Here is a 27001-nt window from a genome sequence, read left to right as displayed (position 1 = left end):
CGACTTACTTGTACTAATTCATTTTGCATGCCACCCATAACAACACTCCAATGGGTCATCGGTATTATACCATAACATGACCAAGCTAATAAAAGCACAATCTTTGCATTCAGTGAGACATTCAATTTGGGTATCTGTGCCACCATTGCTGCCACAAACATACCCATGGAAATCACAGAGTAAATTATTCTTAATTTCTATAAAGATATATATAGTATAAATCTGTAAATCTGTATTAAGTATGTTTCGCATTAGAACTTACATTAAAGCACCAAAAAGCGTAATACATGCCACTTATATAAATTGCCACCAATGATAAAGATATGCCAAGAAAATCCACCGATAAAAAGAAATCATAATGTTCTTCCGATTTACATGAGAATATATGATATATGGACGATAATAGCATACATAAACAGAAACAGACTAGTAAACACACCACCAAAACTTGATCACTGATATCCGCATGAAGTCTTAGAAATTGAAAATCAAAAATGGTCAATCCAATAAACAATAGACAGCCACACAAATGGCTCCAGATGTTTATCTGTAATAGGAAAGAAAAAATAATTATAATAAATATATTATTTGTATACAATTTTAATTGGAAAATTATTTTCTAAAAAAATATTTCAATAGTATATACTTCTGCTCTCTTCATTCTCCTTCTCAGGTAATAATCTAAACAGTATGTAGCCAATTTAAAACTTAAAATTAAATTGCATATTTTTTGGCGAAAAACCTTTAATAAGATTTAAATTCTCTCTGGCTAAAAACATAGAATCCTTCTTTTTAAACACTACAGCCCAGTATGCACATCGACCTCCTTGGCGGTTTGCTTTTTTTTGATTCGTTTCACTGATATCATCTAGTGCTACTCGTATTCGGTTTTACGAATAATTTGAAGAATCCTATTAATCGAATAGTAGTTTTCGAAGTCGGAAATAAATCCGGATTTTTTGTAAATTCGAAGTCTTCGAATATCCGGATTTGCGGTTTCTATTCGCAGTGAAATAATTCGAAGACTTCGTGAGCAAAAGTTAAAGGGAGAGAACAAAATGCAAACAAACGAATAACGAATATGTCTACTCATCGTAAATATTATCATCTCTTGTTCAGTCGACCTCTGCGACTTGTTGTCATAGATTAAGCATGGAAAACACTTTTCGGGTTTCTCCAAAATGCTTGCAAAACATAATTTTCAGAATTGTTCAATTCTTCTATCATATTACTCTCTCCGGCACTCTATCTTAAGTTTCTTAATCATCTTTTTCATGTTGTCTCGACTAGGATCTTTAAAGGTAGGAGTCAATTGTACTCTACTACTTCATTTGAGTTACAGAAGTTTAGTATTATGGCAAAGTATTCTCTCAATCTTTCTAGCACTTGGGTTCAATGCTGTCATTACCATTTTTTTCTTCTGCATATCATTATCTTCGTTACTGACAGTTCTCAGTTTACTATAGACAGCTTTTGTGTTGTTTCTTTTTTGTTATTTGTCTATCGTTTGTAACTTTTACTTATATTATTCTTTTGTTTTTTGTTCATTATAATCTGTTTGCTTCTTTCCTTCTTTCCTAAATCTTAAAATATCCAATATCGCCCTTTTTCCTTTCCAATCACGGCAATCATGGTCAAATCAATCTGGTTGGTGAATCTGAAAGACTGAATGCTTTTTGAATCTCTACATTGAGTTCTGTGGAGTCCCATAATATTACTTTTTTCACCTATTATTTCTTCCATTGTGTCAAGTATTCCAGTTTCAATTCTAAAAATATGGAACTGACGTCCCAAAATTTGAAACTAATTTTAAAGTGTTTACACATTGCTTTGAAAGGATACTTTTTACTACAATTAATATTGATGATGATTTTATAAGAGTAAAAATAATTTTAATCCATGTTTTTTCATGGATGTTGATACCAGTTTAAAATATATTTTACAGCCCAATTTCAAAGTCATAATTTACATCTCAATACTGACTTAGGCATAAATTAGGCCACTAAAGTTAACGACTTAAGTTTAACTTAACTGAGTATTGGGACTTGAATTACAATTACTAGATCTTAAGAGCTTTAACGCGAAACTAAAAACTCAGAGAGTAAAAATGATTACCAAAGAAGAAGAAATCACATTTGCTTTATATAATTAAGAGTCATATAGTTTTATACTCAGATTGATATCTCACTAACCGTTTCATTTGTCCACCAAAACATGCTCTGTAAGCACAATTTTGTTGAGAGGAATGTGCGGTAACCTTGGCGAATGTAAGGATTGAATTTCAAATGGTCAGGAGCCTGAAAAATAAAAACAAAGGAAAATTTTATAAAAATTAAATATTAAATTATAAATTAAAAATTTAATTATAATATTAAAAAAATTAATTAATTAATTTTCCACAGATAGAACGAAGTATTAACAAATTGGATCATTCAGCACTGTAAGTGCCATATTGCCCAGGCGATCAATATAATCTTTCCAATAGGACTATTAAAGCCATGTAATGTGGGCGAACAATTGTGGTTGTTGCATTTTAACTTTTTAACTAATATAACTTATTATATTAACTTATATATAGTCAACTTATATTTAACTTACATCAACAAATATGGTGATCGATGATCGTTGAATCGCTTGCATTACATGGCCCTAATCCCGTCCTATTGGAAAGTATATACTGTGGAAAAATGATTTCATTTGCAAGAGCATTTAGTTTTAAATACTGTTTTGGAACTCATTAGGGATATAAGCTCAATACTCTTCTTAATACTCTTCTTTTGGATGTTAATAGAAATAGGAATAAAACGGGATACCAGCTCCCAACGGAGCGGAGTACTGTGACAATGGTTGATCTTTTGTGCTGCAACAGACCCTAACCGAATAAAGGACGTTTCGCCTTCCAAATTAAAGCCAGAATGTGACCCATTGAGGACCTTTTAATGTCAGTAGGGGATAGTAGTTCTCGATCTAGTGACTTCTCCTGGCCCAGATCAAGGCTGGGCAGTTACAGAGAATGTGACTGGATTGTATATTAATAATAAGACGAAAAATTTATATACGCATAATTATTTGGTCATTTATTTTTGGCATTATTTTGCGCAAAATCAATTACTGAACTTAACTTTGAGATTACAAATAAAAATTACTTGGCCAATTGCCCGCCAAAAGGTCGAAACCTCTACGATTCAAAATAGATATTTTTTTTTTGGCTCTTTGATTTTATTTTTTTCTCTCTTTTGCTTCTTCTTATTTACATTTGGCCAGTGCACATAGCGTGGCTATAACACATTTTAACCTTGATTTAGTTTTTATTTTTATTTTTGTTGTTGTTTTGTTTTGCGTTTTTTGGCGTATCTTCAGTTACAACATAAAATGGCAAAAATAAACCTAATATTTTATTATAAAATAGAAAAAAAAAATTTTTAAATATGATTTGTAAAATGTCAACGACACTTTCGGCCAAATACGTGTGACGACGTCTATTGTGTATTATGCGAGGTGGGAAGGTAAGTAAGCCGTCAATTAATTTCGAAGGTTCAATTGAAGATATTTGGAATTTACAAATGATCAAATTTGTTTCAAAGCCGCCAATACAGAAAGGTGTCAAGTAACAAAGTAATGCTTTTATGAATACAAAAAATATTTAATAGTGCCTTGTAATTATTTGCGAAATACCTAATTATCACCTTTGAAAATAAATACATAATATCAAAACGAATATTGGCCAGTGTTAAAATAATAGCAAATAAATTTTTACGCATTTTTCTTACTATTACAAGGGCAACCCTTGTAAATGAAAAAAAAATCACAAATAACACAAGTTCAATCCGATCACCAAATGCTGCGCACGCAAAGAAATGAAATGAAATGCGCGGAGGAAAAGATTTTTCTTACCTTTTCGTCGAAAGAACTTTTTTCACACACATATATTATGAAATCTATATATATCCACTTTTAGTTTAATTTTTATTTTCGATTGTTAAATCTGAGACAAAATGTATAACACTTGAGATTAATTTATAACACTCTAGATATTTTGGCAGAGTGGAAAGATTACACTGAAAGTAACAGCTGTTTTATATGATTTGACCGATAAACTATGATTTGAAGGTGTGACTTATATGGGAAATACAAATGCCTACCAACAATACCACAAAAACTTTAGATTACTCTAAAAATATACGATTGGGCCACAAATTTTGACGGATCAAGATTAAATCTGAAAGATTAAATGAAACAGTCAAAGTTGTACTCAAAAAAAATGATTCATGTTTCCCAAGCACACTTATTTGACAACAAATTCGAGTAATTATGACTATTTAGAACAGTTCTTAGCTTAGTTTTCAGGATATCGAACCTTGAAACTACAAATTTTTTCATAAAAACCACCAGGTGACCATTTTGCTGATCTACTTCTTATTACACATCGTTTGTGTAATCAATGTGTTATATACGACTTAATGCTAGATGGCGTCGGTTGGAATGTTGTGCAGATCGTGGATACAAACCCTTTGCATAGCTTCTACTCCCACAATACTCTTATTGTACTTAACATTGGGAAACGTGTTTCTTCAAAAACGCAGAAGCATAGTATACTATATAAAGTTAATAATATAATGTCAATAGAAGGTCTTAAATATTTATTTTTAAAAAGTAATTTTACAGTTACAATTTTTCGAGCGAAAGCTTATTCGCGATTGCACCAATTACAAACGCAAGCACTTTTCCAACCCGGTCCTTCTGGACTCAGCCAAAATTACAAATCCCCTCCAATACATATCCCTTTATCTTTATCGCTTTATCCCCCTTCACTAATATTTAATATCTTTGCTTTACAATCATGCTTTTTGGCTTGAATGAATCTAGTCTGCTAGGTATTAAGGCTCTTGCTCTAATCTCTCTCCCATGATTACAATTACAATTCTCATCAGGTAGAGTTTGGTATAACTTTTTAATAAAATAAAATTTAATTAACTGAAAAGTTAGTTTTATTTCATTTTACAGTTATGATTCTTATCTGCTAAAGTTGATTGTTAAGTAACGCATTTTGTAATAAATAAATAAAATAGATGACTAGGGGGATTACGTCTTACAAAAAATATATAATTTTACTCTAAAATTTATAATTCTTGACAATTTAATTTTAAGTTTTATAAAACAATAATATACCTTAGACATCTTTTAAATTGGTTCATAACAGAAATTAATAATAACAATGTGCAATATAAGAACACCATATCTCTACAACACTCCATTCAGAATTGTTGGTTCGGTAACGTTTGGCATCGGTCTTTTGACAGATAATCTAATTCCATTACACAATTCCATTTGCTAATGAATGTTGACACTTCTACTTTAAGGAATAATTTTTAAGGTTGAAATATCTTAAATACGTATATTAAAAAAGTTAATTAAATAGGAACTGTCCGAATACTTCAAGGCTTACTCTAGTTCTCTTAGTTAATGTAAAGGAATTCAGGCAGAGAAACTACGCTTTTCTTTTAATACTCATTTCAAAATTTATAGAAAACTTACAGAGTTTACCTGTCTCTGACCTCCAGACGAAATAGATTTTTAAGAAAGAACTTTTTTTCACAGCTTATCATACTGTATATCGGTAAGAAAGATCTATTACATTATCTAAACTCGACGAGATGTATATCGCTTTTGTCTTTTTATATTTTAACATTTCTTGAGAAGACTGTGATATTAAAACTGCTTAAAATCGCTAGATGAGATTGGTGGAAAGTTATCTGCTGACTTGCATTGCAACAAATTAACTAGTTGGCATTTTCACCAGTATATATAAAACTACAATTTGATTTGTAATCAATAAATCTGTCTCCGACTTACCGTCATTTTATAAAAGAAACCTAATGGTAAGAATTTTAACATTATGTCATCTGAAACATCGCTTAGAGTTTATTACATGTACCAAGTTTGAAAATGGTTCAAAAGTTGATGGTCTATTATCGGACCCTTTATATTAAAATTACATAATATAAATAACATTTAGGTCAATTCAGCAGAAAATTCAGGAGAAAATTGAAATGTAACTAAAGTCGTTAAAATTTAAATCGTAAAATTTAAGTCGTTAAAAGAATATTATAGTCTCTATTCGGATTATAATACGTAATATAAGTATTATTTGTCAATTCAGCATAAAATTTAGAAGAAAATTTAACAGTAAAAATTTTTTTTCATAGGGACCACTCTTAATAAGAATTGTATAGTCTCTATTCGGATCCTTTTTATAAAAATAAAGTAACATAAATATCATCCAGGTTTATTTAGCAGAAAATTTAGGTGAATTTTAAATTTTAACATTTTTTTGTATGATCACCACCCTAAATATTAGCCCTATATAAAAAGATTATAATCTATATTGGGTCCCGTCATGGGAAAATTAAGTGATTTAGTATAAATAGATTTTGAATTGAACTGTTTGTTAAGATAGTTTGATAATTTAAGAGAAAATTGGATTTTAATATTTTTTTTTAATAGGGAACCATCCAAAATATTGACTATAAGTAAGGGTATCGCCTATATTGTATCTCTTTATATAGGGATTGTGTGGCATAAATATCTTATTATACACATCAGATTAGTATTTAGATCATAAATTGATATGTTTGTTAAGATAGTTTGATACTTTAAGAGAAAATTGGGTTTTAATAATTTTTTTAATAGGGAACCATCCAAAATATTGACTATAAGTAAGGGTATCGCCTATATTGAATCTCTTTATATAGGGATTGTGTAGCATAAATATCTTATCATACACATCAGATTAGTATTTAGATTATAAATTGATCTGTTTGTTGAGATAGTTTGATACTTTAAGAGAAAATTGGATTTTAATAATTTTTTTTTAATAGGGAACCATCCAAAATATTGACTATAAGTAAGGGTATCGCCTACATTAAATCTCTTTATATAGGGATTGTGTGGAATAAATATCTTAATATACACATCAGATTAGTATTTAGATCTTAAATTGATCTGTTTGATAAAACAGTTTGATAGTTTAAGAGAAAATTGTGTTTTAATAATTTTTTTGATCGGTGACCACCTAAGATATTGACTATTAATAAGAATAGTATGACCTATATTAGATCACTTTATATAAGGATTATGTAGCATAAATATCTTGTTCGATACATGTCAGATTAGTAGTTAAGGAGTCTATAGGATATGAATAAAAAATAACAAAATGTTTGTTATTATATATACCATTATAATATGCCATTTTATTTATAGATACATATGTATTCATATAAATACATAAAAGTTTTTATATAATGTATTGTATAGGTATGTACGATGAATACATATAGATAAAGCAAATTTTAAAATTCTTAAACTTACATCTTCAAAATTCAGCAATAGCTTATATTTGTTTAGCTTCTCGTCCAAGTCACGGCCAAACTTATTTCCGTCGACGGCAGTTGCTAGAAGTGTACCATGACCCAAAATATTGGCTTCTTCGTTTTCCGGAAATTGATGTGCATCCAAAGCAGTTCTTTGGCCATCGCACTAAAAGGAAGAAATTGTATAAAAAATTAAATAAAATAAAAAATAAAACATTATATCAAATAATTCGGAAATTAATTTAAATAAATTTATTTTTCGAATTATGCAAAATATGACAAATTAAGTTAAGCAAAATTAATCATTAATTAATTAATTAACATGGCGCAAAGATTCTTTGCCGTCTGTTGCTTTTCTTTCATTTCGAAAAGGTCACGCGGTCTCAAAAGTTCCGCATATTATATTTAGTTTTTTATTTTTATAGTTTCTTTATTCTTTTTTTTAGTGCAATTTTATTTGCTTTTATTTGTTTATTGTTGTTGTTTCCTCTTTTGAATTGTTTGCCAATAGAAAACATGTAAACAGTTTTTATTAATTGTTTTCATGTTGTTTACATTTTACAATTCACAATTCTGCAATGAATCTAAACGAAAAAAAGCATGTAAGACAATAACAAAAACAATGTTCTCGTTTTTTGTTTTTTTTTTGTTTTTGTTAAATGCTGTTATTAAGTTATGTGTTTCGTTGTTTTTCTTTTTTCTATTTTTATTTGTTTACAAATTATTTTATAACCGCAAAAATGCTTTCGCGCCAAGTAATGACGTTGCGCATTGTTGTTGTACATATTTGTTGTCTATTTTGGTTATTGTGCATTTTGGTTTTGTGTTTGTTTTTGTTATTGTCAGCTGTAAACTGTGTAAGCTTAAGCTTTAGAAATGCATAGAAATTCAAAATTATGGCGTTAGCCACAAAGAAATATGGCAGTAATAATTGTAAATTAAGTAACAGTTTATATATATGATAATGAGAGTAAAAATGACAAATTCAAACTTAAGTTAAAAAATTGATATTAATATGCATTAATTATTTATATTAAGTTTTTATTTATATGTATATAACATATATATTATTAAAGTATTAATTTTTAATATATTTCAATTAAAGTTTTTATTTATATGTGTTATATACATATATATATACATATATATTATTAAAGTATTAATTTTTAATATATTTGAATTAATTATAATCTGGTAACAACGATGGAACTCTGATTTAAGAGGAAGATGCACGGCAAAGCTAATTTCAAATGTATGGTAAAGTCGTGGACTGAAAGAAATTTCGTCGAGATTGACTATTATGTCACAGAGTTCCTATCTGGTCATAAATATTTTCGAAAATATCTATACAGAATGCAAAAAGCAGAGTACCCCAGTTGTATACATTGCGGATCCGTCGAAAACAATGCTGAGCATACTTTCTTCAATTGCGAAAGATGGCATGGAGAAAGAACACTATTTACAGAATATAGAGGTCACTTTACAGTCGAAAATACCGTAGAAAAAATGATAGAACAAAAATGATGGAACAAAATCACAGAATTCATCGGAAATGTGCTAAGGGGAAAGAAGAAAGATTTGGACGCAAACTAATCTAAAACGAAGAGCAATCTAAAGACATTCCAATTCGGATCAGGAGTGAGAGCCGGAACAAAAAAAAATATATTTTAATTAAATTTAATTAATAAATTCGAACCAAAAATAAAAACTTAATATTTTTGTGACATATTTATATGAAATGAATTGCGAATAAGTAATATGTAAAGTTACATGTTTAAAAATTAAACACGTTAGAAATTAGGTAGACTAGGTTATACCGACGATTCCAAGGGATCCACTTAGGCCTATAGCATGTTAAACATTAAAACTAAAATTAAAAAATTTAAAATTGAGCATCAATATAAATAATATTATTTTTATTATTTTCAAATCTGAAAACTCAATTTATTATTATTTTATTATCTTTTCAATGCAAAAAAAAATAACTCCGTATCATTTACAGAGTCTTACCTATGGCCATTTCAAAATTGATCTGAAATGCAAATTCTCAAAATATATAGAATATTTAAACAATTTCTTCTAAACACCGGATTTTAAATCTTCAGGAAAAAAAGGGGACATAAAAAAAAATTTCAGAGATGAAATTTAAATCGAATCAGAGATGATGAAATCATCTCGGCAGAATTCAACATTGCAGAATATTATTATATTCATATTCATTCGATATGATATATCTATCCACCTATCTGGATACTACTTTCGATTAAGCTATGGAAAACTCATAAGCATGTATTTTGAGGTCTCATCTCATCCCTATAAAACCGATCATTTTTATTAGAGTAGGTGCCTACGTCACTATTTCTTTCAAATAATTCAGTATTCGTTTGTACCTACTTAACTAAAAAAATGGATACAAAAGGATTGTACCTAAATAAAGATACAAGATACAGAAATGTTACTGCATCCGAGTAGGACACAAGGTACGACATATATGACACAACATACAGATGCTATAAATTGATGAAATTCATAATAATTGGCTTATTTACTTCTTTCGTTGGGTGTGACTTCTTTATGCTACATTATATGAGACATTATGAATCCCAATATTTTTTTTTTATTAATTATGACAGTACGAATATTTGCAAATCCTCTATCTATCCTCTATCTCGTTTAAATTCTTCTAAGCGAAGCTTAAGAATTGTTTGAGACCATATATATTTTGTGGAACTACTTAATCGTTTTAATCTTCATGCTCTTGGTAATAGTGGGAATAGGAATTTCTCAATGAGTATTAATAATACTGGCATACAAAGAAATTTTGAATATTTTGGGAGTTTGAAAAGTTGTCATCAATTTTTAATGATTATTTATATAATGATTAAGATAGTTTTTCTTGCTTGAGCATTATAAAGTATCGATAGTCTTAGGCTTGATTGAGAAAAGGTCATAAAATTATATGTGGTCACAATGGGGTCTATCTTGACATTATTTTTTGGTAGACTGTGGAGATTGTAAAATCCGGACGGTATTTTTCTCATTTTTTTGTAAGAATTTGTAACTAAAATTGTAATTTTTATTAATATGAACACCTTTTTCACACCATATACATTCAATCTAAGAAAAAAACTTATTTGCTTAGAGAACATATAAATGATTTTCATGATATAATGAAGTGATGATATATAAACTATACTCAAAAAATAAATTTATTTGAAGTGAAATTGACGAGCCACGGTCATATTTCTAATAAATACTGAATATATATACCTAGATGATTCACAAAAGTTGATTAACAAAAAAGATTGACTACTTTGTATAATGTTTTTAAAAAAATTATTTAACAATAAAATTTATTTATTTAAAATGATGCATTTATAAACAATATTTGGCGCAATTCAACTTTATGTACATGCCTTTTTAAAATATGTAGTATATCTGTGGTTTCTGTACATATAATGTCTATTTTATTTCTATTTTTATACATCAATTCCTGCATAAATATTAAAATAATATATAGTTGAATAAAAACAATTCGATTGAAAAAAAAAAGAAAATAATAATAATAATTATGGTACAAGACTTGCCTGAGTACAGATACATATTTCTACTTCTAATTTTATATTAAATATTTGCATTAATTTATTTTCATTTGATTTTGATAATATTGCCACAAATTAATTATTTGTTGTACAAATTTTTTTGTTTTTAGATTTTATAATTAAAACATTTATTACCTATGAAAAGAATAATATTTAAAATAAAAGAGCACTACGAAATCCCATAGTGAAAACCGGTGATCTTGACAGTATCCAAAAAGAATTCTCTTTCAAACAAAAGAGCGAAGAAGTGACGAAAAATGGTTTCGAACATTTATTTTCCCATTTAGGGTTTTTTTTTTGCTTCCCTGTTTCGAATATCGATGATTTCGGATACTAAACAGTTTTCGAAAAGAATCCTATTTTATATAAAACAATATCATAGTGACGAAATTCTGATTTCAAAAATTAATTTTGAATTAAGTGAATTTTTAGCTTCCCATACAGCTGTTTCGGTTATCGATAATTTTGGATATTTAGCGATATTCGAATTAACGTTATAATCTGAACAAAAATTTTACTTGATCCAAAATCATATTTTTAAATTATTTATTTTCTACTTAACTTATTATTGTTAAAAATAAAAATCTAATTTTTATTTATTTTTAGAAAACAAAGAATAAATAAATATATAGTGCATATCAATATAAAATATATAATTTCTTCTAATTAATTTCATAGGATAAATTCGATTATAGCTATGCTAACTATATGTCAATAATATTAAATAAAAAATAATCACGTTTTATAGTTAATTAGTTAGTTAAATGTATATTAATATTAAATATATTATTTCTTCTAATTAATTTTTTAAGATAAATTCGATTATAGCTATGCTAACTATATATCAATAATATTAAATAAAAAAGAATCACGTTTTATAGTTAATTACCATATATAATTTATTCTTAGGCTACAAAGAATAAATAAATATATGTTGTATATTAATATCAAATAATTAATTTTTTAAGATATAATAGATTATAGTTACGCTAACTATATATTAATAATAGTATATAGTAAAAAATAATCACGTTTTATAGTTAATTACTATATACTCGTATATATATGTATATATATATTTTAGATAGAATGAATTTATATCTGCTATATATATATATATATATATATTATATTTTGCATTAGATTAGTGCTAATTATATTTTAATATGAGTAGTATGCTTTTTATATATTAAAATATAGTTTGCAATAATATTAAAAATATGATTCTTTTCCATTATTAAAGACTTTTAATTGAAAAACGTTTTGTTATTAATTAATAATTAAATTTAAAAAAAATTGATTAGAAGTTTGTTTCTAAAATTATTAACAATTAATAAAAAAAATTATTTTTATTTACTCATTTTTAATACCAATTTTGAAATTAATTCTGTCAAAGACCTGTACAATTAGTTCTTCAAATAAAACCATAATTTGAGTTTAAACAATAAATCATAGCTGATTAAAAAGAAAAATAGTTTATATGAAAACTATTTTTAAATAAAAAAAAAACTTTTTCTTCAAATTCATTCTTTTTAATTAAAATTCATTCTTTTTAATTAAAATTATAAACAAATAGATTTTCTTATTTTTTCGTTATGTTTTTCTAAAAATATAATAAGCTTTTTAAAACTAAGTATTAAAAATAAGATAAAATATAAAATGATATTTGTTTTTATTTTTTAATTAATAGTAAAAAAATCAACGTTTGATTTAATCATGTTTTTTGGTTTATTGACGTATAGTGCTATCGATAAAAACAACTAAAACTTCTAAGGCTTTACTGATATCAGAGTATGATCCATCACCTATTTTCCAATATATCACAGCAAGATATATCTCAAGATTTTAGGTACACTCAGTTGTAGTCACAATATAATGAGTTCAAATAGAGATTTCTTATTATATAAGCATTATTTTACATTAGTTTAGACAATTAATGATAGATATATATAGAGGGTTAATAATCAAAATTTATAAAATGTAACAATGTTATATATTATTTAATTTTTGTAGACAAACTAGGTATTTAAAACTTTCTTCAGATAGTAAATAAGCTGAAATATATATAAGCAGAGTTACATATATACTGGAATAGAACATAAATTTAACTTTAGTTTTCCATTTAGCGGATGGATTTTATTGAACGTTTTATGATATAATAAGTTTAATAAGTCCAACTAGCAACAGCAAGCAACTGATCGGGCTGGCTGGAGGAATCTACTCGAGGCGGCCACGGATGACGCACATCTGTAATGGCCAACTATGAAGAAAGAACTATAATAAGTCTGTCTATTATAGTAGGTTATCTTATTTGAAAGCCCTATCTTATTTTACACCATTGAGTCCTGGTATCAATTAAGAATCCAACAAGAATCCAATATCAACAAATTATTACGTACACCAAGCAAACTCAAACATATGTAATAAGTCTACAGTTATTGGCTATTTACACAGCACAGCAAATATATTTCCTAAATATATTGTAGATATCTGTCTAGCTTTGTATAAAATAAATGTTTATTGGAATTTTGAAATTTCAAAGTCATACATACTATAAATCAGTATACATTGATATTATACATTAATATAATAAGCATACTGCATGGATATACTTTTAATTAGAGAGAGAATAAAATCGTTATTCTCATCCATGTGCAAAATATATGGTTTAATAAAAATACAAAAACATATGTGCCAAGAGAGTAAATCACAACAGTTGTACATTTCAAAGAAATCATGACTCAATAGATTATAAAGACGCAGTGCTCTTTAGCAGACGCAGTGTCTCTTAATTGTCAAGAATAAAAAAAACTAAATAGTTTTATAAAATATTCTGAGAAATTGTCAAAGAACGATGACATATCTCTATATATATAGATATATATCATAAATAATTCTGTATATATTATATAGATACACATTATATATACTTTTACACTTAAAATTTAATATGAAAATAGTGATTTTTATTATGTGATAACAGTTTTATATCAGGTTTCATTTCTAAGAACTAATGCATTAAAAATTAATTGTATTATTAGAAAATTAGTGTAATATATATGTAATTTGAAATATTTTGTTAAATCATATCATTTTTAACCTAATATTGGGTTCAGAGAAGAGTTTTATTTGTAATTTTAGCTGTCAAAAATTTTCATTTTGTATTGAAAGCAACAATAATTGACAGCTAAAATTACAAACTCTCATGTGGACCAGTATAAGGTTTTTGATATTATAGGGTGACTTAATATAGAAGATATACAAATAGCTTCTGTAATTTGGGAAAGGACAATAATGTATAGCGACGTTTGAGATTTGTTACACTATATCTGGAGAAAGTCTAATAATGGTTTATTATAAAGTTATAAACATATGAGAGCACATTTCATTTATTGTGGACACTAGTTCCATTGGCAAACCAAAATTTATCTAAGTTATTGAAATAAATATACTGCACATCTAACTTAAAAAGAAGTAATTAATTATAATATTAAGAAATTGCTATGTATTACTTACTTACTTACTTACTTACTAACTTACTTACTTACTTACTTACTTACTTACTTACTTACTTACTTACTTACTTACTTAATTACTTAATTACTTACTTACTAATTTACTTACTTACTTACTTACTTACTTACTTACTTACTTACTTACTTACTTACTTACTTACTTACTTATTTGGCCATAACAACCAGTTACCGGGTTTCAGCCTAAAGCAGTATACACTGCTATATATTTTAAATTGATTTTTAACGTCCATTTTCATGAATTTAAATTCTTAATATAAATTATTGTTTTCAATAGAGAGGTTTTTATCAAACAGTAATGAATTGCAACAACAAAATCTTTTTTAATTTTAAAAATTAAATTTTATTTTTAATTTTTAATTGTAATTTTTATTTTTAATTAATTAAATTTTTCGGCTGACCATACAGCTGTTTTGAGTATTACGAAATATTCATTATCCATGATCTTGAAATTATTTCTTATATTTAAATATTCACAAATAATTTTATGAAACTAAAAGTACCAAGGATTGAACTCGCAAATTTGAATCTCAGAGTCAGTGCCCATTAGACGACAAATAATTGAAACAGCTGTATGGCTAACCAAAAACTCGATTAATTAAAAAAATTGTTGTTGTAACTACAAATTATTAAGTAAATTGAACTCAGAAAATAACTCTGATTTCATTAAGGAAGTGCAATAGATCTGTAGGTCGTAGTGTGAGCTCTACCACAACATAATCATAAAAATAATATATAATATTTATTAGCATTTATATTTATATTTATATGTTTATGTATTTATATAATTTATATGTTATTGTTTTTCTACTCTACAAGCTTTCTATTTTTGACAGCTCCGAAACCCATATATTATATTATAGTAAACAATTGTTATAATATACGTAGATAGTAACAGTAAAGAACGAGCCCCCAAACTAAATCAGCATGACTGGTTTTTAAACGTTTCATTATGAAATTTTGTGGCAATTATATGAACAACAACAATTAATTTATAGTGCTTTATAGTACACTTGTAAGATATAAACAATCTATATGTGTTGTGTATGTATATATGTATCTTGTTTTGTATATGACGAAACAGGCATTAAACTGTTGATATACACTCGTATATGTATCTGAGCGCTGTGAATTAGAAACTGTAGATACTTTGAAATGATACTCGTATATATTGGTACTATGAAATCGTTAACTATAGTATCGTTAGTATTATAGTATTGTGGTATCGTTATTCTAATTGCGTGTTTATGATGAGAACGTCAACAAATTTATCCACTCATGATAATTCGATGCGTAAATGAATTCAAATTTGCAATGTAAATAAACAAAATTTAATGCATTTTACACTTGAAAAAAACAACAAATTTTAATGCAATTTTGTAATTTTCTGTTATTTTTCTTTGTATAATTTTTTAATGACTATTTTTTAATGCAAAAACAAAACTTCGACGTTAAGTGATCTTATAATTGCATTTTTTCATGGGACATAACATATTACATGTTATTTAATAAAAAATTTTTATTAACTTTATTAATTTAATATATGTATGTAAACAATTGTTATGTCTTCAGTAATTATTAGAACCTTACATCATTAAGTTTCTGTAATACTGTACAGAAATGACTGGAGTTAGTATAAGCTATATAATATTTAAATTATTCTTACTACATGCATTCAATGATAATCTGATTTACAAAATATTTATGGGTCACCTCAGAGTCTGATAATTTATAAAATTAATAATAAATTTTTAGATTTCATATATAAAATAAATAATTTTTTAATAATTTTTGTTGTAAAAAAACAATATAAATAAATGTGGGAAAACAAAAATATTATAATATTTTTAAATATATACCATAATTAAATATAAGAAATAATTCCAAGACCAATGATGATGAGTAAATATCATTAGCAATACTACAGCAATACTAGACACAACTAAACATACACAGCCAATTAATTAAAACTAAATAAAATTTTTGTTGTTACAATTTACTATTGTTCGAAACTTCTGTATAAAGCGATCATGTTATTCTTGAAATGACTATTTGATGTCTCCAATGTATGCATTAATGATACCTAAACCGCTTATTTAAGCAACAAATGAGTTACCTAATCTACAATACAGAGATTATTCAGAGATATTCTTATGACATCATTATTTGTCGAACTAAAATCGCCTGCCGTGGGTTCAATTGTCAGTAATATTTTATATTTTATCATTGATTACATTTATAAACCTACTTTGTTATATTCCTGATAACTAGATGAAAGCAATTGATTGTTTTTATCAATCTATCTGTGTGTCAGCCTGACGATCTAAAAGACCAACGATCATTTTGTAAAAGAAGATAGATCAAGTCTTTTAACTAGATATAGAGTGAGAACATTGTTTAAAGGTCTTATAAATTAAATAACAAAATTCACTAATATTATATTTATATTTTATTTAGTCAAAAAATTACTTTTTAAATATAGTTTATATAAAAATTAACCAGAACTCAAAAAGTAGCTACGGTAAGCTGCGGTAAGAAAACAATTTTTTTATAGAGTACTGACAATGTAGGATTGTGAAAATAAATTTTTTCTTATTTTAGATACACGTATAAAATATATATATTAGATATATGTATATATTATATATGTATTAATAATAAAATAAATAGCTGCACATATTTCCAGTGTTGTAAAGCACTCCAAACTTAATTGACCGCACACAAATCCATAATCGAACAACTGGCATTCTAGATGCTACCAGTGAAGTGTATATTACTATATAGTTTAATAATATAGTTTAATCAATATAGTTTAATTCATAAAAAATGGAATAGGTGACTATCTAGTTTCTATTTAATTACAAAATATTTATTTAAATTAAAACAGAAAATGTGTTTTAAAACAGAGGGACATTCAATGCGCTCCTTTAAATAACCTTTACCATCCTCAGTGCTGTTCTGCTAAATAAAAGTCTTTATGTATATATGCGATATATTCTTCATATAAGTAAACCGGAACAGAAAAAAATTTATCGGGCATATATTGGAATTCGGTCGGTTGTTAATTATTTTAATTATAATTGGTTTCAAATTAATTTAATTATTTATTACAATTATTTATTATAATTATGTGTTTATTATTTAATTAAAATAATAATTATTGTAATAATTAATAATGTACTAAAAAGTTAATCAATTAGATACATTAATTATCTTAGATTTAAAATCTTATAATATTTTCAATATTTTTTGTTGGAAGTCAAACATTTTTTACGGCTGTTATACGGTTTCTGTTTGAGTTTCTCAAATCACTTACATCTACAATGCGATTCTAAACTGTGTTATGAAACATATCTATGACATCAAATTCTTAAATTTTATTTATTTAACAAAATGTGATCACATTTAAAAAAACGTTTTGTTAAAATCACTCAAAGTGATGTGTGATATTCTCATGAATTCTTCTAGCATTAGTAGGTTATTTGTACTACTTGAGATGTAAGATATAACAGAATTTATTAATAGATAAAGTAAATATCTATCGGTTTGAAACTTAAATTGCTCAAAGTCGCGTAAATTATATTGTATAAACAAATTAAAGCTTATATAAAGTAATTATAAGCTATGTTTGTAAAATAAAAAAATAATGGAAACACAAATTATACCTGAGGTTGCTGTTGAACTCTTAAAACGATTCGCTAATAACACGCGGTTCCTGAGTGATGCATACTGTCGCTAAAAATCAGACACTGATCTGGTATCGCGATGGATATTAATGGTCTACGCGTGGCTTCTTTGACCTACCAGCATAGCCTAACCTAACCTTTCAATAGAGAAACTTAATGTCAAGACAAATGTATGCATGGATGGTCGGGGAACTGCAACCACGGATAGCATAAAGTCTGTATATAATAGACTATAATACAAAATATTGTAAAGTATATATTATTACAGATGGTCTATTCCAGAATTAATGTATGATCAGTTATATACAACATATTATTATCTTAATTCCATTATATATATTTAACATTTGCAAACTATATACTAAAGAGATCGGAAATAAATAAGATTTTTTTTTTGACAAAGCCAGCAGCAGTTTTCAATCGATAATATGCCTATCTAGATCGTATATCTCTTGTTAAAGCACAAAAACGGCGAAAAACGTTCAGTGTCGCCATTTTACCGCTTGAACGATTATATGAGAAGGTCAAGCTTCCATAAATCAAAGTAATATTTTGCAAAAAAAAAATTCGACTTATAGAGACTTTGAGTTAAAGAAATTTTTTGTAATTGTATGCAATTTGCTCTCTAAACCCTGTTGCACTTTGTTTGATTCGAGTTATAGGAAATTCGAGTTATAGAAGTTGAAATTATGGAAATTTGACTGTATATTAGATAAGGGCTCTCCAAAGCACGTCCACGGGCTACATGCGGCCCACGGCTAATATGTAGGCGTCCCTGAACATGTTTCTAGTCTACCACAATCTTTTGTACCATACATTTTTCTTTGATATATTCTAGTAAAATTGCATTATTTTATTTTTAGGGTATCACAAAAAATGAATTTAAGTGAATAAATTAGTAAAACTAACTAACCAACCTATATTCAGTTGCATACCTTTTTATTATTTAAACGACTGCATTCCGGCATTTATCGTTTTCACCGGTAGTTTGCACGGTACCTAATCGTCGTTTATGTAATTAATCTAACTTATATAATTACATATAATAGTTATCATATAACTTTTCGATAGCGTGTCTAATTTTTTTTAGAATTTTTGTTAGAATAATAAATGTAAAAAGTTTGCAAATTTGAAACACGATATCTCGATACAACATACAAAAGGTAATATGCGTACTGGGATATAGCGCAGTGTCTACGTTGGTATATAGCGTATTAGATGGATATTCTCATATTACTTAGAATACTAAATTGTACCAAAAACCCGTTGTCATAATGTGACTCCCAGAAATCGAAATATCCCCTTTTCAAAAATATACTGTTTTGATAAATAAAAAATAGGCTTAAGAAATTGATTCCTACAAGACGATCTCCTACTGATATTTACCATTTGGTAATTATTATAGTTGCTATCCGAAAAGAAGCATAAAACTGCTACCCATATATTGGAAAACATATTTCATATAACTCAATAACAGTTACTTTAATTAATGAATCTGAAAAAATAATCTAAAAAACAATTACAAACTAATGTTTCACTTTTAATTACAGATAGCGGAAATCATTGCAATAATTAAATAATGCATATAGGTATAAATAATTATACGATTAATTCACTATGTATTTGATGTGATATTCATTCCTCTATAATTAAAAGTATAGAAGTGAAAAAATAGATATTAAAGAAACGTGACATTTATACACATTATTTGAGGGCATGTTTAATTATACATAATATTTATAAAACGGTAAAGATGCGGAACATTTTTTTAAGAATATATATACTCTAGCCACTCTATTCAAGAAAAACCAATCTATCTATTTCTATCTCTTAATTAGCTAGAAAGGCTAGAAAAATGAGAACTATCACATAATTCTGATAGAAATGGATCATTAATACTTGTCGCAATAAGGAAAATTACTTCCTGCCATATAATTGTTATATCACTGTTTATAAATGACATACTGAACAAGCGAAATCATACAATATATGATATTGCATATGATAACTTTACTCACACGGCCCAAATTAATGTTCTTTACCATAACTTAATGTTACTCTTGTCCATATGTTTGTTGTTCATCCGTCCAAGTAGAGGGCTGAAAGCAGATCTAAAATCAAAAGAGTTTGGCTTGAAATGCCAACATAAAAGAGATCCTCCTCGAAGTAATACGAAAACGGTTTCGGTGAGGAAGAAGTCTATCCGAAGAGGGGGTATTTTATTCCATATACTAGATAAGCATGTACACACACCATTCCGACTACAACTCTAAATATATACACATATTAAATTAGTTAAAAAAAGTTGTACAAATGTGTTTTATGTACCTTTGTACAAATAGTAATTAGGTTTTTATAGGCCGGAAGTTAATTAATTTTTTTTTGTTTTTATAAATCTATTGACATTCCTTAATTAATTAATGCATTATAGTAATTTCTTATTTTAATTAACTTTCTTACTTATAGTTTTATAATTAGAAAACGATAATGTTTTTCAAGTGTCATATTAATAATATTATTACTATTAGAAAATACTATCTAAAAAAGTTCAGCAAAAAAAATCTAAAAAAAAGTTTTGTTATTTCAAGAAATTTTTCAAGATCTATAATAACTGAACTTTTTACAGTTAATAATAATTACACAGTACACAGCGAGATGTGCACATGAAAATAATTAATGACGGTTGCTTAGCCAGATTAGCCATAGCTGCATAAGTATGTATTTATGTTGATCCTTTTTCGAGTCAGCGCAATTGGGCACTTTTACTCTTTGATAGCTGGGGGTACTACAGGGTCCCACCCATCTCATTGACTAATTTATGTATTGCCTATAAGCTTCATGATTACTTAGTGATTGATCTAAAATCTGCGTACCTCCCCGTGCGGAGATAGTGGTAAGAAGGAAAGCCTGTCAATTTTCGCATATAACTTCAGAGCTCTGTCCTTTATGTATTTTTTGATCGGGTCTATTCTAAGGTCTCTTAGCATGTCTTTTGTGCGGATGTACCAAGGCACTTTGAAGAGCCTACGGAGAGCCTGACTTTGAGTGACTTGTAGCTTTTGTATAGTAGAGTCGACAGCTTTACTATTCGCGACACACCCATAAAGTAATGCTGGTCTAATTATCTGGCTATAGATCAGTTTTCTGTTTTTCACGCTAAGGTTGTTGTGTTTGAAAAGAGGTTGTAAGTATACGTTTATGAATATATTCTATATAAGTCTAGACAAAAAGTCTATGATGAAATACGTTTGTAAAATCAACAATTATACGAATAGATTCAGATTTTTGGACCTTAAAATTAGAAACAATGAAACCTAATAGTAGATGTAGTTGATTCCATATAGAAAATAATTATTTTAAAATTTATAGGATGATAATTATTGAAAAAACAATAATATGAACTATATTCGTTTAAGTTTAAGACCGATTTAATAGCTATAAATCGGTACGCTACTGAAATATGTACATAAACATTGAGATATTGTAAATCGCTGGAAGATCCAGTATAGATCGAATGGTATATAATACTATCCATCCCTTAAGCGATATTAATTGTATAGCAAAAACAAAAAGTATTATCTGAAATTGATATATAGAATAATTAATAAATACTAACATATAATATATAAACATATATAACATATAAATAATAACAGAATAATTAGAAAAGAATGCATAGATTAATCGCCAATTAGATAGTTCAAAATCTTAGCGACAACAAAATAAATCAAATTAATTATATTTGGTCACTTATTTTTTATAATTTTTATAATTTCAAGACTGTATATATGTAAGAATATATACGTATACGTATATATAAATATATGTGTCATTTCCATTTCATTTTTTCAGTTAATATTTTATAGTAACATATAAAATTATTTTATTAATTTTTTCAATTGATTGCGATCAAATTAAATACTAAAATTTCTATATACTTTCTGTGGATTAACTGATATGTAATGCTAAAGTTCAGTTGTAGCCCTTGGCACCAAGAAGTAGCCTACTTGCGGTATCACAGAAAGGGGTTAATGCGCTTTAGCTGATTAGAAACAATTTATATGTAAAGATATACCTAATCTAAACCGGAATCTAAATCAATGTAATAGTTTAAAATCACTAATTTTGATTGTGGAGAATTTTTGTATAGAGATAACCCTACTCTAAACCTATACACTTCAGTATTAGTTTTACAGCAACAATTTTTTTTTAAGAGACTTTCTTGATAAAGAAAATACTGTGTCATTATAAAAAGATAGAATAATTCATGAATACTTGCAGTTGCGATCTCAGGTAGACATTCGACAAGTTCTGGTAAGTGCTTAGTAAGGATAAAGTTGATAAGCAAGATATTGCTCTTCCCTCTCTGACCTATATCTCCGACTATATTTATTAGTAGGCTAACTAATGTAGACGACAAAAATTTTAGCTGTATATATTAAACCATAACCGGGGGAAGAATTGATCATTATGAGGTAGTATCTTTTAATATACAGTGGTTTACACCATAACAAAATTTATGAAAAATAATATCTATAGATACATAATACCATCTTTTAAGTATTCAAACTATTAAAAAATTTGTTTGAGTAAAAAAAATTTTTCTATTAGAGACGTGTTAAAGCTTATTTTTCAACAATCATTGTTAATTGCATAACCATTTTGATTGTAGACTTAATTTTTGATGGCATGTAACTTGGCATCTAAACCAAACAATAATTGCATTACATATACTATATGTATATATATTATATATACTATATAATACAATATATACAATTACAATAAATGTACAAGTATAGAGAATGCGAAACATGAGCTTTTATTAGATGTCCACTTCACGAAATATCTTATTGAAAAATTATATACATACAGGAAAAAATTTATAGGTCTAGCTAAAGTTAAATTATATGGACAAGTAAAAAAAAATCGATGTAGAAGAGTTTATTTTCAATATTTAATGAAGAAATTTATAGGTCCAGACAAAGTTAAGTGAAACGAACATATAAATATTCACCAATTTTAGAAGATTTAGACTATGTACTACCTCTTTATGACAATAGGATTTAGTATAAGAAAAAAAATCGGTGTAGAAGTAGAGTGCATTTTCAATATTTATAAAAGAACAGATTTATGGGTCTAGCTTAAGTTAGGTAATATAGACATATAAATGTTAGTCCACTTTAACATACTTAGACCATGTACTGCCCCATTATGTCATCAGTTACATTATGAAACCTAGCTTTCTTTTAACTAAGAAAAAAGGGTTTCAAAAACATAACTGAAAAGAAACCTTTATTCAAACTCAATGTGCAAAATCGGAATCAACACTTTTTATGACGTGTGATTATGGTATATAACTAGTAAACTAGTAAATATTTTTTTTTATAACATTATATATAACAAAATAACATAAGGGTATAGAAAGTAATGGTAACAAAGGACTTTGACGCTCTAGTAAACAATAATTAATATTTACTAAATATGCTGCATATATAAGGGAAGTAATACGGAAGCGTTCCCGTTGGAAAAATCCTGAAGGAGAACAGGGGGTGTTTTAGTTTGTATACTACATAGTAGGAATCTGACACACCATTCCGGCGATGGCCAGTTTTCCACTTACTCCCAATAATAAAGAAAAAAAAAATAAAAAAAATTGTTGAATATATTATTATCTATTGTGAAATTTATAATTCAGCTGATATGTGATTTGTAGTTCTAACTTGCTAGTTTTAGGAATTTTGAGCTTTAAATTTAATCTTCATTTTTCAAAAATATTCGGTTATTTTTACATAAAATCCAAATTTATTTCTAAACTTTTTCTAAATATTTTTCTTATATATACAAATATAAGTTCATTTATATATTCAAAACAAATATTACTAACAAAGAAACACAACAAAAAAAATTATATGCTTTTTTACATCTTTAACGAAATTAATTATTATATAGTTTTTATTTTAAAAATAATTCAACTGTGTTTCAAATTATTTTTTTTAATTTTTTTATTTTTAAAATAAAATAAAAAAAAACATTTTTTATATCTTTTTCCAGGTATTTATTTTTTTTTTAATATTTTTTATTTTTTAAATAGTCGATTAATTAAATAATTTATTAAATTAATAAACAACAAATAATTTTTAAATTATTTACTTTTTAAAATTTAATAAATTAATAAATAATGAAATAAATAAAATTATATTTTATTATTATTAATCTTTTTATTTAATAATGAAAGACTAAACTTTACCAATTTCCTTTTAACGCAATTTGTCTTAATGTCATCTGTGGAATGTTTTTCCAATTCTGTTGTTGTAGTTGTTGTTGTTGTAATTGTTGCAAATTCCATATTTAATATAAATTAAAGTTATAACATTTGATATAAGAAAATTAAAAAAGATTTTATAGTTTTTTTCAATTCCGATTTTTAAATTGAAAATTTTCTTAATACAATTTTTATGACTTTTAATTTTTATTTTAATATAATAAATTTTTTTGTTTGTTACTAAATTGTTATAAATTTATTTTGTTTAAATTAATAGCAGAATTTTATTTAATTACTGGCATTACAATTATCACGGTATGTCAAAAAATTAAATACAATCTAAATAATATCACATCAATGAATTTTTCTTTTATTTTTTAAATTTATTTCAATTTTTATTTAAAAACACAAAAAACGCTTTTTTGATAGAAATCTGTTTGAATTGCAAGATCAACCGTTGCACATGAAAACTAAATCGTAACTGAGCTTCAGTTTGATAAAAATTTGCAATCGAAGCATTTAAAGCTAACAATCTGCTACAAAAGTATCTTTTATATTTGTATCTGTAAGATACTTGCACTTGCTCACAAAGCACACAAAGACAATATTGAGCAACGCTTGCCAAGTAGGCATTTTTTCACAAGTTTGCCGATTGCAGCAACTCGCATTTTTTGGTTAACAATGAGTTGCCTTTCTCTGCTCTTCTCTGAGCTTTTTGAGTGTTTATCTGATCGCTAAACAAACTCTCGCAGTTGGAAAAGCTTTCTTAGAAGAAATAGAGATACTTTTTTCAAAAAATTGTTTTTTTTTTTTTTCAAAAAAATGTTTTAATATAATTTTGCCACAATTTTCTTTTAAACTTTAATGTTAACATTTTTATTTAAAAACTTTTGGATATTACAAAATGTGCATATTTTTTCGAAGACTGGTTTTAAAATAATGTAAAGATACTTTTTATTTATTTAATTATTAATTTTATATATACATTCCCTTTTAAGATATTTCATTCAAAACTAAATAGGAGATTGTTTCATTGTAGTTTTGAGGATTTTCAAGACTTCTGGGGAAACCCCCGTTAAAAGTTTTTTGACTTTTTTGTTTATTATATATATCTTAATGTAGTAAGTTCAATCAGTTGATAACTACACCACTGCTAATCCTACTTAATCGACATTGATTATAAAATGAAATCTGACAATCATCAATTATGATCACATAATCTAGTGCAGTAAAACTAATTTACTAAAACCATAGTTCCTCTTACAAAACCGGGTATACTTACGGATGTAAACTGTAGATTCTGTGAAGAGAATGAGGAGTCAGCCATACATGTACTGTTAGAATGCCCTACACTAATGCACATATGAAATATGCTCCTGGGAATGTATATTCTTACTGAAGAGGCAATAAAACTCTGTGAAGTAGGTTCTATACTACTTTTTATTGACGCAACAGGGCTTAAAGACAATAGACAATAGACCCCACGGTCACAGTGCCACATCCCCTAACAATAATAATAATAATAGTTCCTCTTAAAGGGCTTTACAAACCTCTTCGATTATTTTATAAAATTCTTCTGAGCATATTTTTGTAATATCTATTTTATCAAATCTACATCAATTACACTTATAGGAAAAGTGTCAGCTTTAAAGACATTCGTCTTCAAATATTAAAAGTCCTTTATTACATTATTCGCAGTACTCCAACAGTGGTATCATGAGCTAAACTGGAGACCCCCAAAGAACATATAATAATATATTTATTTTATAGTTAGGATTTGTTTTTTTAACAATAGGTATCTCAACTTAAGTTTATAGTTTCTAGCGCCTTTAGACAAAAACCTTAATTATTTAGATATTGTGTTACTTGAAACTAATTACAATAGAAACAATAGATTTAATTATAGTCCATTTACATTTGAAGTATGATCAAAATATCATTCTTCAACATAATATGTAGTATTACATTAATATAATATACAGTGACTCGTGCAAGCAATATTTTTCTAAATTTGAATATACATTAAGACCGAAAAGTTTTCGGAAATTCTCATTTAAAATTCGCGCGCTGTATATTTTTCGATATTTTAAGTTTATGTAGTTTGGCAGCAATTAAGGACAATTACTATGCCAAAAATGAGCGCGATCTGTCAGACAGTTCGTTTACGGCAGCTGTTGAAACCACAGTTCCCCTCAGTAGTGCGTTGCGAAAAAACAATGGAAAAAAATATTGAACAAAGAGTTTGCATCAAATTTTGTGTTTCGAACGAAATTTCGTGTGCAGAATCGTTGCGAATGCTACAAAAGGCTTATGGGAAATCAGTTTTATCGAAAACTCAAGTTTATGAGTGGTACAAAGCCTTTCAGGACGGTCGTACGACCGTCGAAGACATTTCGCAACGCACTACTGAGGTGAACTGGTTTCAACAGATGCCGTAAACGAACTGTCTGACAGATCGCGCTCATTTTTGGCATAGTAATTAAGGACAGTGCTGCCAAACTACATAAACTTAAAATATCGAAAAATATACAGCGCGCAAATTTTA

The 27001-nt window shown here is 27.0% G+C and overlaps 1 protein-coding gene across 1 annotated transcript in view; it reads right to left on the bottom strand.

Moving 5' to 3' along the window:
* Positions 1-24554, bottom strand: part of LOC119676460 (progestin and adipoQ receptor family member 3-like) — a 25495-nt gene extending 941 nt beyond the window's left edge. The window contains exons 1-5 of the mRNA XM_038087699.1: positions 24442-24554; positions 7369-7536; positions 2193-2297; positions 263-547; positions 9-197 (exon numbers count right to left, since the gene is read on the bottom strand). Coding sequence (XP_037943627.1) covers positions 9-197; positions 263-547; positions 2193-2297; positions 7369-7536; positions 24442-24540 — 846 coding nt within the window. The 5' untranslated portion in view covers positions 24541-24554. The remainder of the gene's footprint in view (positions 1-8; positions 198-262; positions 548-2192; positions 2298-7368; positions 7537-24441) is intronic.
* Between the last annotated feature and the right edge of the window lie 2447 nt (positions 24555-27001).

The sequence above is a fragment of the Teleopsis dalmanni genome, chromosome 2 (assembly GCF_002237135.1).
Source record: "Teleopsis dalmanni isolate 2A chromosome 2, ASM223713v2, whole genome shotgun sequence".
Taxonomy (NCBI): Eukaryota; Metazoa; Arthropoda; class Insecta; order Diptera; family Diopsidae; genus Teleopsis; species Teleopsis dalmanni.
This window is presented reverse-complemented; position numbering and strand designations above follow the sequence as displayed.